General features: G+C 39.2%; 1 protein-coding gene across 1 annotated transcript; it reads left to right on the top strand.

Annotated features, from left to right (window-relative positions):
• Positions 1-2,431: 2,431 nt before the first annotated feature.
• LOC308063740 (putative short-chain dehydrogenase/reductase family 42E member 2) lies at positions 2,432-12,535 on the top strand (the record flags this gene model as incomplete). Its single annotated transcript, XM_080387077.1, has 11 exons — positions 2,432-2,773; positions 3,296-3,391; positions 4,368-4,425; positions 5,079-5,197; positions 6,150-6,225; positions 7,667-7,749; positions 9,005-9,142; positions 10,102-10,167; positions 10,842-10,905; positions 11,593-11,666; positions 12,287-12,535. The coding sequence occupies 11 exons, from the start codon at positions 2,432-2,434 to the stop codon at positions 12,533-12,535; spliced, it is 1,365 nt and encodes a 454-aa protein (XP_080243203.1).
• Between the last annotated feature and the right edge of the window lie 873 nt (positions 12,536-13,408).

The following is a 13,408-nucleotide window of genomic DNA, read 5'->3' as shown; positions in this document are numbered from 1 at the left end:
CTTTTATTAGCCTAACAGCTCAGGAGCACATCCCGGATGACAGCAGCACTTTTCAGAAGAGATGCTGGGCAGCCGACTGCAGCCCAGTGAGGAGTGCAGGTTGAGGCATTTTTTGGGATGCTTCTCAGGAAGGACTAAGAAATTTTCTGGCTTTGTGTTTGCAAGTTCCCGTGGAGTCCCACTGTCCTGGTCCTGTAATGCCAAACCTCTGATTTGTTATTTCAGGTAAGATCCTCTTTACATCGCTGTTCTAACAGTGCTGATTGGTACTAACTGGCTTCATTCAATTGGTTTATCGTTATTACAAATCAAGTATTTGAAGCTTTAAGACAACTTTAAGCATCAGTTCGGAACAGCCAGCTGTCTCATTTCTGTCAGTCCTTAACGAGCCTTAGTTTAAGCTGGCTGTTGCTCCAGTTACTTCTGCTCTAACGTAATTGCAAGTGTGTCTTTAAATGATTAAAATTTAATACAAACATTCAGACACAGCACAGCTAAAATGGAAGAGGTAAACATGTTCAAACTTTAATTTTTGCCTGGAACAGGTGACTCTGAAACTCTGCAGCCCCTGACCCTTCCCACATCCTCCAGGCACGAGTGACCAGGAGCTGCACAGAGTCCCGCAGCCGGCTCAGAAGAGCAGGGACCTTCACGCCTCTTTGTTTATGGCTGTATTTCTTCTCTAGGGACTCCTGCTGCTTTGCAGGTGTTCCTGATGCTCTGTGTCTCTCTCCGCCATGTCCCGCCACCAACCCTCCTACCGGTAATCAAGAGACGGTGGTTTTATCCTGAACAACCTGTTCAACAAGTATCTCCGTGTGGACGAGCCCTCGATACCAACAGGAGACAGGATGCTTTCGTGCAGTGGTCACAGCTGGGTGAAGACACATGGAGGTAAGAGCTACCATCGGATGCTGTGGGATTCCAGGGATGCTCTGGAAACCCCGGGATGCTGTGGGATGAGCAATATCCCAGGAAGGTTGTGGGATCCCAAAGATGCTGCAAGATGAGTGAGGGGTGCAGCAGGCCCCCAGGGGATTGCGGGAGCCTGGGAGTGCTTGGGATGCCAGAGATGCTGCGGGATGAGCGTGACCCCGGGGGTGCTGCAGGACCTCAGGAGCCCGATGTGGCTCACGTGCAGGAGGGGCGGCCGCTTGGGGCCGCACCTCGGGGTGGTGGGGGATGGTGGGGTGGTTGGGGGGGGCACTGTGGACCTGATCGGACTGCTGGTGAGGGGTGCAGGGGCCACTGCCCACAGCACAGGCCCCCTTGGTGCCCAGCCCCGTGCTCCCTTGGCAAATTTGCAAGTGAGATGCAGAGGATGCCTGCGGGAGCTCAGGTGACTTTTAATCTTTTATTGTGGCACAGGGCAGGGATGTGGATAATGGAGGAAAAGGGTCACTACAGCCTCTAAAATGCCTTGTCGCTCAGTGACAAACCCTCGACCACTGCATAGATGGGAAAGAACCTCCATGTTTAAGTGATTTAGTATTACTTTTTGCTTAATGTACTCATTGACCCTGTCTGTCACACAGCAATTCTTTTATTCTAGTTCCCCTCGAAAGGGAGGGATTTGATAGCCTTGGTCTCTGATGACCTTCTAAAGATAAAAAGCAGGCATTCCACTTTCCTTCTGAAATCCTCACGTATCTCATCTCCATCACTGCCAATGAGAAAAACACAGTGTATGCTTGAGTCACATTCAGCTGCTGCGACTTCTCTCAGATGTCTGTCTTTGAGATAAACCGGGGACAAGGGGAAGGAACATTAAAGGTTTCTTTTGCTCTAGGGTATGTTTTGTTCTGCTGCTGTTCTGCTTGGCCCTGCTTGCCTGGTTTTTAAGCACAGAAACTTAAATGCAATTTGTTTATCTATAGAGTTTTCCTAACCATTCAAGATTTCACGTTCAGGTATGGCCCTATATCACATCTGACCCCCAAAGGCCATCTTTGGGCTTGTGGTACAGACCAGAATGAACTAAGACCAGGGAGATACATTTCACATAGGCAGCAATTTCTTTTCTGCTATTTAATGTTATGGCCTGTACCATTATTGTAATTTTGACCCATTTGTGGAAAACATTTTAATTCATATTCTCTGTGTTAGGGAAAATTTTTTTGTTTTGTTTTTCTTTTATTATTCTGGATACTATTGGCAAATAAACATTTGGTCCAAAACATTAAACCTTTATTAACTGTTTTCAGGATGCTGTCTTTAATAGTATACAGACATTTTACATGTTTGTAAAATGTGAAAATTACGATTAAATAAACTCTTAAATAATCTAAGCAGAAAATTTAAATGGGGCTTTTAAAAGAAATCTTTGAAATCTGGAAATTTTGTAGCTAGTGTTTTGCTTTTGTCTTTATCTCTCCTAAACAGGTTGCATTAAAATAAAACCTTGCTGCTGTGAGTAGAGCTTCATGTTAACATGAAACTCACTGGAATCGTCTGCATACAGGAGCACTATGGAGCAATTTTCAACATGGAGGAAAAATTGTTTCATGTGTCTGGTAACAGAAGACAGTATTTCACTGACAGAAAACTTACACTGAGTGGAGTAGCAACACCCTGGCACCAAAACTCTAACTCCAAGGTGAATGGAAATGCTGGAGCACTGAATGAAAACAATATGAGAGCAGTGGTGACAGGAGGCGGAGGCTATTTTGGATACAAGCTGGGATGTGCTCTTGCCAGCGCAGGAGCTTCTGTTGTTCTGTATGACATACACAAGCCTATCTGGGAAATTCCCAACGGAGTAGTGTGTATCCAGGTATGAAATTATATTTTCACAACAGTTAAAGTCAATCCATTTGCCTTTTCTATGTCTTACTAGTTTTCACAGAATCCAAATACCTAATTGTAAACTACTGCAAATTTCAATAACCTTTGTAACTGTGCGAATATCCCACATGATTTTGCATCAACTGATTTTATTATATCTGAAATAAATGAAATAACATGTAATGCATAGCACAGAGAGCCCGCCTCTCCTCCTGGCTCTGTAGTACTCCTCAGGACCCAGTCACTGACCTCATCTGTGCCTTAGTATAATCACCCGTAGAATGAACGTAAGAGTATTATGAGGCTTAATGAATGTTTCTAAAGTCCTTTGATGTCTATGGAAGAAAAGTATGATTACCAGCAAGTACTGAAATAGGCCTAGTTTTCAGTCCTAGGATGTACAGTAAATACAATTTTATCTATGCATTCCCTCTGTGCTAACTCACCATGTCACAAATGTGAACCTGCAGCTTTCATTTCAAGTCCAAATATCTTTGCTTCTGTATTACAGGCAGATGTCAGGGATTATGATGCCATATTTGCAGCCTGTGAAGGAGCTGACTGTGTGTTTCATGTAGCTTCATATGGAATGTCAGGAAGAGAGCAAGTGAGTCCAAATAGTTTGGGTTTTTTTTCTGTGTATTGCCCACATTGAGGACAAAAGACTTGATGCTGTAACAATGCATGTTAGATTTTCTCTCTTCAAACTGTCCTGAGAGCCTGAATCCATGTCCATGCTGTTTTGGTTAATTGCTCTGCACAAACTGGTGCGCTAGCTGCAAGCAGCCTGCTTACAGTACTGTTTTCCTAGTTGTGAAATTATTTCCTCCCCATTAGAGGCTCCACCAGCACCCTGGGAGGGCTTTTGAGCTTGAAATAGCATGGAAGAGTTCTTCAACAATGTGAGGACAAAAGGAAAAACAAGGAAGGCCGGTTCCTTCTAAAACCCTGATCCTTCCCTAAACTTTTCACGTGGAACTCCTAGGTGTAAGGTCACTGGGAGGAATAAAACCTGAACCAAATTATAAATTATTTTATAGAACTAAATTTTAACAACTGCTGTATTTAAAGTTTTGCCATTGGGTAAAAAGCTGTAAGGATATATTTGATGTAGGACTCTGAGCCACAGTTTTTATCATTAGTTATAAATATACACACACCCCTTGTTTTACCTTATTTAATAAAATGAACTTCAATAATTATCTTAGCTGAATAGAATAGCTCATTCAAAGATGTTTGCAACTGAGAAATGCATACTTGGAATTTCTTAGGGTAGAGGCAAGTGAAGTGCTTCTGAAACATGGGTATTTAGCATATTGCTGCAAGAGGTATAATAACTGGAAATGTATCTTCAGAAGCACCACAATTCTCTTTGCTTCAAGTAGGCTACTCTGTAAAAATACAGGCATAGTTTAACAATAATGCTTTGACTTCTTGAAGTCTGAAACAGCAGTCTAAATTATCTTTTTTTTATAATTAAAGCACTAAACCCATTGCCTTTATTTGGGGACATTTATAACATCCCCCTGTTGAATTTAAAAGGTATTATTACTTAAAAATGCACAATTTCTTTATTTTCCTAGTTGCACAGAGAAGAGATTGAAACTGTAAACATTCATGGAACAAGATTCATCATTGATGGTATGTCTCTAACCTGGCCTTTAGGTGTTAGTATAGCATATCAAGACATTATACCACTTAGAAAAAGCCAGTTAGCTTTTTTGTTACACACTGTTTTTTACCAAATACTTTACATGGTTGGAAGGTGAGGAAACATGTCATTGGGGCTTTTTATGCTCAGTTCTGCTATGGGGTGTGATGTGAGAGCCAGCACTGCAGCTCAACTGTTCCAGCTTTTCATAACTATGTTTGACCTGATGTCAGAATCCGTACCCCTGTAAGGAGTTATCGATTCCTCTGTGTATTCTGTAGCCGTAGACCCCATGGTACCAATAGCGTGTGCACAGGTAGTGGGCAGCCCTTGAAGCAGGGGGGACCGGTAGCCACCTGCCTGGCTAGAGCTGAAGCCTGGCGCAGCAGGCTGGTCACCCCCCGCCCCAGAAGCACAGAGCTACCTTACAGCACCTGAATTACGATGTGCCAGATTATGAAGCACTTGGTTTTGCACTGATGTTTTCCCTTCAAATATGCTTTGCATTTTAAATCAACTAGTCATAAAATGGAAAGTTTTGCTCTTTGAAGATTTGACAGTTTCTCTGAAAAAGGTCATGCAAACTTTTTTCCCGTATCGTTTCATTTTCCACAAAACTAATTTACTTTATGCATTGCCGCAGCCTGCAAACAAAGGAACATCACTAGACTGATATACACCAGTACAGTAAATGTTGTGTTTGGTGGGCTTCCTATTGAAGATGGCGATGAGGAAACCGTGCCATATTTTCCAGTTGAAAAGGTATTTTGGTTGTATTATATTTTTAAGTTTCTCCTTTGTTTACTTTCTTGTTTCTGAAAAAGCCTGGAGTTTTCACAACCATGTCTTGCCTGACGCCAGAATCCAGGTACAAGAAGAAAGAAAACTCTTTACACTCTGTAGGTGCTATTCACAACCTTGACACATCAGGTTTACATACATTGTAGTGCCTATTTTTTTGTTTCCTATTTTGATTTTGGAAAGTAACTCATACAGTGTCCCATTAACATTAATGAAATTCCACCTGGACATAGGGATTGTGTTATATGGCTTGGTGCCTCCTTAGCCATTTGTTATTTAGATGATTTTTCTGTTTCTCCCTTCTTGAAGACCATGTATATTCAGTGCAGAGCTGATATGGAAAAGCAGCCTATTTTTATATGGTTTTGTTGCATTTAATTAAAAAGGAGAAGTACTTCTGGGTGCTTTGCATACACAGTTGGCTTTTGTGTCACTCCTCTCTCCATCAAGTACTTCAGTCTTTCAAGAAGTAGAGATGGATAGAGAAAACACTGAATATTATTTTGGAAAATATATCAAATAACATTTTCTCTGGGACAGTGCCAAAAGAAAGTGAACAAGATAATTCAGACCAATCATAATGCCTTCGAAACTTGGCTTTTGACTTTTCCGTTACCTGAAAAAGAAATCCAGATTACAAAGTAGTGATCAATTACATTCTTGGCAGCATTCAAAGCATACATATATTTATTGCTTCTCAAATGTGCTGAAATTAATTAACTGGATTTGCATAAACAAAAATGCTTGCCTACCTTAGCAATATGCATGTGTTTTATCCTAAACTAATACCCCACAGCTTCTGTATTCTGAGGTATTTGTTGCCATCTGTTAAGTAAAAACTACTGGAGAAGAGATGCCCCTCTGCCCTGTCATTTCAAGCATAGATAAAAACATATCTGCTTTTTCTCTGTAGCATGTTGATCATTATTCCAGAACCAAATCAATTGCAGAACAAATGGTACTAGCAGCTAATGGAGCTCCACTAGCAGGTACTTTTGTCTTAGCATGAATTCATAGCAGAATTTACTCCTTCTCTTCTTGTTCCTCACTAACATCCTATGTCCTGTATCAATCCTTAGTGGACCAGATTCTCCAGCAATTATGAAATCAGGTAATCTACCCCCTCTCACAAACTGAAATATTTTCACTTAAAAATAACTTTTAATTGTTTTTAAGTTCCTACAGTGTCTGTAAAATGTTTTAGCATGGTAACAATGAGTTTAGTATGTTAACTGAAAACATGAAGACAGCTATAAATTAAAAACAAGTGTTTAATGTCACTGTATTATGCAACATAAGTAAAACATGACTGCTGATTAAATTGTTACACCGCCCCCACCCCCAGTTATATATTAATATCTGAAGAAGCCACCTGACACTAGAGCCTGGAATTATTTATTAGTGCTTCCCAAAGTTTTCCATGTTGAGGAAGCCAGTTACACACTTGAACACTTAAGCTCACCTGTGAGATACTATAACTGCCAGTGTAAAACCAATTAATGTAAAGTGCAACATGACTCTATGTGACCAAGTGATACTGAGCTAAATTTAGCTGTAGGCAACTTACAGAAAACTCTGTTCAGTTAATACTTGCAGAGGGCTATAGAGAGATATAAAGCCATTGATGGGCATTCCATCCCAACAGAATTATTTTGTTTTAAAAAATAATTCCCCCCTCTGCCTTATTTCCTCATCAGCTTTTCACATCAAAGACCTTCTTAATTTTAGGAGCATTACACAGTTCTGTGTTGGTCAATGAAATTAGAACCAGTCAGTGTTCCAAACACCCCATTTTGATCCTGTGGCTGGGGCAGGATTGAGTATTTTGCATGTTTTCAAGGACTGTTAAGAACAGTTGTTCGCAGAGGATGAACTGGCCAACTGACATATTTGGGAAGTGACTGGATTTTTATGATGTACTCACTTCGTTCTACTGAAGTTATCAAGAGCTTCTACAGTGGTTCTAGTGGGAGCTGGCTGTGCCTACTGCTGAGGGGACCCTTTCAGCTCTGTCGTGTTCTGCTAGCGAGTTACTGTTTCCTATTGATAATTTTGTATGAGATTCATTGGTTTAATTCCACTTTCCTACTGATAACTTGCTCGCTTAAGCAAATTCATCATCATAGCTGGCACATTCATTGACTGCTTTGGCACCGAGACAAAGGACTGGTTAGAAAGAAGTTTTGAAGTACCCAGTAATTTCTAGGAATCCAGCTATGCTGGCAGGACTTCTCTGAATCTTCTCTTGCTATTTTGCATGTTCTGATTCTCCCAGCTACTAATTCAACACTTTTTGGTATGTATTATTTTTTAAGATAGTGAAGTTTACTTATTTCAGTGTTAGTTCTGCTGCCACAGTCTTTGGTTCATACAAAGACAGAAAGTAGTCATGTGAAAGTCACTTAAGAACAGTCTTACCAATTCTTCCAGGAGGTGGAATACTCTATACATGTGTTCTTCGCCCACCAGGAATCTATGGACCAGAAGAGCAAAGACACTTGCCAAGGCTAGCAGTATGTATTTTAATTTTTTAATCAGCAGAATTTCCTATGATATACCACAGTGTCACTTATTTGTGTTATAAATTGACCGACCTTCTTATTGGGCAGCAATTCAACACTTCAATTGTCTGCTGAGGATATTACAGCTTTTGTCAACAGGCATGATATTCTGTCTGTAAAGAATGTATAGTACGTTAAAAAAGCCTTTTTTAAATACATGTAACTCCAGCTTCATAATTTAATGCTTACTATAATTATAAGATTCAGGCCAATCTATGATATTTCAAATGTCTGCTTGCCTGCAGCTTACACCAAATGGTTTAAAATATTAATGAAAAGAGGTAGGACAAAATATCTTATTTCCAGTCTCAACTGTTAACAGCTTTCACTAACCAATGAAACAAGTTAAGGAGTCCGAAGTGTGTTCTGGTACAGTAGGTTACTAAAGGGCAAACAGCTGAGGTGCTCACATTTTACTCTTTTGCACTTTCTGTCTTTTAAACTGTAGGACTAGCACAGTGTTTGGAATATGATCTCTGTAGAATTATACGAGTCAGTTATTTTAAAAGCATTAGTACTATATAAAGTTACGCACAGCTTTGAGGAAAGAATAAATTTAAGCTTACCCCACAATAAATTCTTCTGTTTTATGGCTGAGGTAGGGAATTATATTTAAGTCAGCCAAGGTATAATTTATCATTTCCTAAATAAAATAATTTATAAAAATGGCAAATGTCGTTTTAGTTAAAACTGATATGTTCGCTTAGGCCCTGAAAAAAGGATAGTCTTTAAAATATTCCACTTAAAATTTTAAGTTTATTTGTTATGAGCCCATTATGCCACTGTAACCTTTTGCAGTTTCTAAAATATAGCTGTTAAATGAAAAATGTGACACTTGGCTTTACCTTCCATTTTTTCCCAGCCAAAGCTATTTGTTAAATTTAATCCTATTTTGTGAATACTTCTGATCCACTCAGAACTGTATCTTACCTTCCTATACAATATTTTACTTATCCTTAGAAGAAACTTGTATTTTTTGTAAATTCAGGACATATTGTTTTCAATATGTTCTTTGATCTGTCAACATGAGCAATATTTTCAGAGGTCTCTGCACTTCTCTTGATTCTTTTTAATTGATTACTGGGGGGGGGTGGAGTGGTGGTTTTGTTAAGTAGAGACAAACCTACATTTAGCTGGACAAGAAAGTGCACTGTACCTCACTTTAAAACCCATTTTGCTTTGGTTTCATGCTTATTTATGTCTACAGAAGAATATTGAGAGAGGGCTACTTAGCTTCAAGTTTGGGGACCCTTCTGCTAAAATGAACTGGGTGCATGCAGAGAATCTTGTACAAGCTCAAATACTAGCTGCTAAAGCTCTCACCCCTGAAAAGAACTACATAGCTGTAAGTAAACAATAAAAGCATCACAGTAGATTTCACTTGATAGTGGATCCTGCCACTGTATCCTGTACTATAGTAACTACTGTAGTAACAGTAATTAATGTTTTAGCTTCTGTTGTTGTCTGTGGGTTTAGTTGACAAATGTGCTATGAACAATGTGGGACACAGCAGCATTGGCTGTGCAGTGTGTTAAGAGTTGGAATATTCAATTCTGTAAGAGTATCTCCATTGTTGCATTTCTGTAATTTACTATTTGCCATTTCTGGAAGACGAGCAAAGGATGTTTGCTACGTCAGAAATGGAATTGGAAGTTCAGGCAGATTTATCCTCTGTTCCTCCGTATATATAGATGCATAGATAATGTTCTGAACTGTGATAACCAGGTCTTCCCGCACCATACGCAAATAAAAGCACACTTCATTTGGATTCATTGATCTAAATAATAGTTACAACTGTTTTCCTCCTTGTAAACAGTTTTTTATTTGACCTAGAAGCACTACCCTTAAAGTATATTAGAAAGATCTTTAAAGTAGATTAAAACACTTTTTCTAAACCCATAAAAGCAAAAGGGAAAGAGATAACTTACGCCCTGGTTACACAGATGGAGGCTTATGGATTTCAGTAAGTCTTAACTAGACCAAGATCAGAACATGTCCCACCATTTGGTGAATACATGTTAACAGCGCAAGTCAGATATGGCACCTTGCCATGCATTTAGTAATCTCCATATAGTCAGTATAGCCATCCTGTATAGGCACCTGTCCACCAATTTCATTGCACACGTTAGTGCACAACTGATTGAAACACGTGTAGAGAGTTTGTTGACTTGTATGTACATCCATGCATATTTTATTTTGCTGTATTATTTTAAGCTATTCATACGGAATGAGATACAGAAAAAGAAGTAAATATATATGCATTATTATTTTTACTAACTTGTCTCTTCTCTACCTCTTTAACAGAGCGGCCAGGTGTATTTCATTAATGATGGTGAAAAATTCAACCTTTTTGAATGGTTAACTCCACTTGTACGTGCAGTATATACTTTATCTCCAAATACATTAATTTCCTTGACTATACAACTCCAGGTCTTGTGTGCATGTTACATTTGGTATGTTTGCTTTGGGTGTAAGAGTTCCATTCTGAATGTGGGTTTAATTCCTGCTTGAAGTCCCATGGGATTACTGCTGTAATAAAGCCTACCTAAAATACTGCATTAAAGCAACTTTCTTCACTGAGACCAAAAGACCATCTAAACCAGTATCCTCTTTGGAGCTGCCATTATCTTAATCTCTGGAGCGCACATCTGTTAATGGCGGATATTTTGGGTAGACAAAAACCATAAATCTTAATTATTAAACTGTAATATAAATTCTTTTCAAAAGAACATTTTATTGTTAACGATGGGCTCAAAACCATAAATGTGTTGTAATGCTAAATTAGGTATCAGGACATTGTGACATTTTGATCAACTAGTATGAACTTTTTTTTTTTTTTAAGACTGTCACTTGAAAATTACATCACATCTGCATGTGGCATTTAAGTAGAATCCCCTGAAAAACTGAAAACTCAAAATAGTAACAGCAATGATGAATTTTTCTGTTTTATCAGTAAATATTTCCACAAACATCTTATGTATTGAAACTTTAAAACCTTGTTGGAGGTTTCTGGTTTTTTCAGTCTTTTTTTAAATCTCTTTCAGTTTGAAAGATTAGGTTGCAGTAAGCCATGGATACGTATTCCTACTTCCTTAGTTTATGCATCAGGTAAAAATATTTTATCAATGTTTCTCTTTCCTGTCCACACTACCCTTATTCCTAATTGTAACAGAATGTTGTGTTTTTTTTAATTTGCCCACAGTTTTCATGTATAAAAATAATATGCTGTGGGCTCATAGAGTGTGCAACAGTTAGGGGTAAAGTTCAGTCTATCCAGTGTGTTCAAAACAGAATGATTTCTTATTTAAGTCCCACAAAGACAGAGTTTATGTAGGACTTCACAGATGTGTAACTTTGTATAAATATGAAAGGTTAAATGTAAAAATCCATGACTTCAGAGATACGCCAAAGAATATCTCCTTTGCAGCACAGGCAATTTCTGGTTCTCCTGTATCCCATGCTCTCTCCAGATTCAACCCCCATGTGCAGCCAAGACAGAATCCAACTTCAAGTATCGTTACCACATTTTTTATGAAGTCTCATGATCTTTTCACTAGACCTGTGACAAACCCTCCAAACCCTTTTCACACAAGCACCCTAATTCAGGCTGACTAAAGTATTAAGATTAAATCCAGCCCCTTGTGGCAAGTAGTCCCACTGATGCTGGTAACAGTGTCCTGAGCTCTTAGGTATGTGATTATCCTTCACTATTATATATGGTGCAAGATATGCCAAAATCATAGTAGCATAGCAATGTACTGTTCTTACCTCAAGTATAAATCTTTTGTTGTGCAGCCATGATAATGGAATACCTTCATCTGATGCTGAAACCATTTGTTGAACTGTCCCCCCTGCTGACCAGAAATGAGGTGAAATCTCTCTTTGTAAACTCCCCTTAATTCTCACAGGATGCATACATACCTGTTAATACTGAGCGATGATGTAAGGTTAAGTCAGTAGAGAATAAAATCCACCCAGTACTACTTCAGCCTCCAGTTTTCAGGGCAAATGCATGTTTTGTACATTTTAACCAATATATTCTGCTCCTGACCGTGATCTTTGAAAAGATACGAGCTTATGCTTGCCATCTGGGAGAGGCTGCTTCGGCCCCTTCCTTCCAAGGCCCAGTATCCTGTATGGCTCTGGCTGTGCGGTTGGGCCCTAATTTCTGAAGATATTTAGGCATCTAAGAGATGGCTTTGATCTGCCTCCTTAGGTACATAAACAAGAGTGCCAAACATTTTTTGAGGGTGTTTTCAAGATGGCGGATTCTGCTTTGCAGCTTTTACTGCCTATTTGGGCTTTCAAGATTCTCTTTTTGAGTGAACAGCTTTAAAAATAATGTGACATAATGTCAATAGGACGTTGATATAATGTTGGGGGGGTTTCTTTTACATTTCCTTTAACTGTGTTTTTGCTACCATTTACAGACTTTGTTCCTACTTCCTATGTATTCATATCTTTGTATGTTGACTCTTTTGCCCTATAGGTACAGAACATTTCTATAACTCATACGTTTCGAATAGACAAGGCACGGAGTCAGCTGGGGTACAGCCCAGAGAAGTTTGCATTTGCCGATTCCGTGGACCATTACATTAAAACCAGACCAGAAGCCCAGAATCATCATATCTTCTTCAAAGTGTTGCTTTCTTTAATTGTCAGTTCAAGTTTGATCTTTCTTTCTCTAAGATTTGATGGCCTTTCAGTTTTGCATTTTTTTAAAGAAACACAACACTGACTTGCAGGAAGTGTACGTACTCAGTCACAGTACTGCTAGCTGGATCATTCTAATCTCCACAATAGTTACTGGCCCCAATGCAACAAACAGGCAGTTATTTTTAAATTTAAAACCAAAATTCTAATGTATCAGTAGCTGTACTCAAGAAATTAAAATACGGTAAACAATTATGGCCAAATCACTGAAACACAGTAGACTCCAGATTGTTGCCTCTGTTTATTTCACAACAAAAAAACAACTTTCCAAGTTGGTTGCTGAAGTAAATGAGAACCTGCAGAAAGAACAAGAGCTACAGCCAGCCTACCATGCTTCACTGGTGAAGAAAAATGGTTAAAATAAGAAGAAAGTTTGACCACAGCTGCTGCCATGGCTCACTACCTTGGGGAACTGTGTAACAAGCAAAGGGACAGACAGAACAGGTTACTGTAAATAACACATACCAGCTGTACGGAGAGAATTCACTGTGTACATTTCTTTTGTGAATTAGCTGTATCACTGCATATGAGGGAAAATAAAAGCATACTTGAAACTTCCCTGAAGTCAGTCCTGTGCTCCGTGCACGCTGTTCCAGAACAGCTCCCTGCCCTGCCCCTGGGGTGCAGAGCCACCTCTGACAGCACCTCAACAGCTCAGCGGCGCAGGCGATACATGCAGGTAAGGTTTTTCACGAGTCTAAGTGGTGTATTTAGCTAAATTATAAGTTATTAACTAAGTTGCATTAGTTAAGTGTATTTGTGTCCAGTACTGAGAGGAACCTGCCACTATGAGTTTGCAGTAATCTCTGTACTGCTTCCTTTACCTCCCCTAGTTACTGAGGTCAACAACTAACAACATAGTTGCATATCAGCTGAACTCGAGTTACAACTACGTTTT

The sequence above is a fragment of the Falco punctatus genome, assembly GCF_963210335.1.
Source record: "Falco punctatus genome assembly, chromosome: 4".
In the NCBI taxonomy this organism is placed as follows: Eukaryota; Metazoa; Chordata; class Aves; order Falconiformes; family Falconidae; genus Falco; species Falco punctatus.
This window is presented reverse-complemented; position numbering and strand designations above follow the sequence as displayed.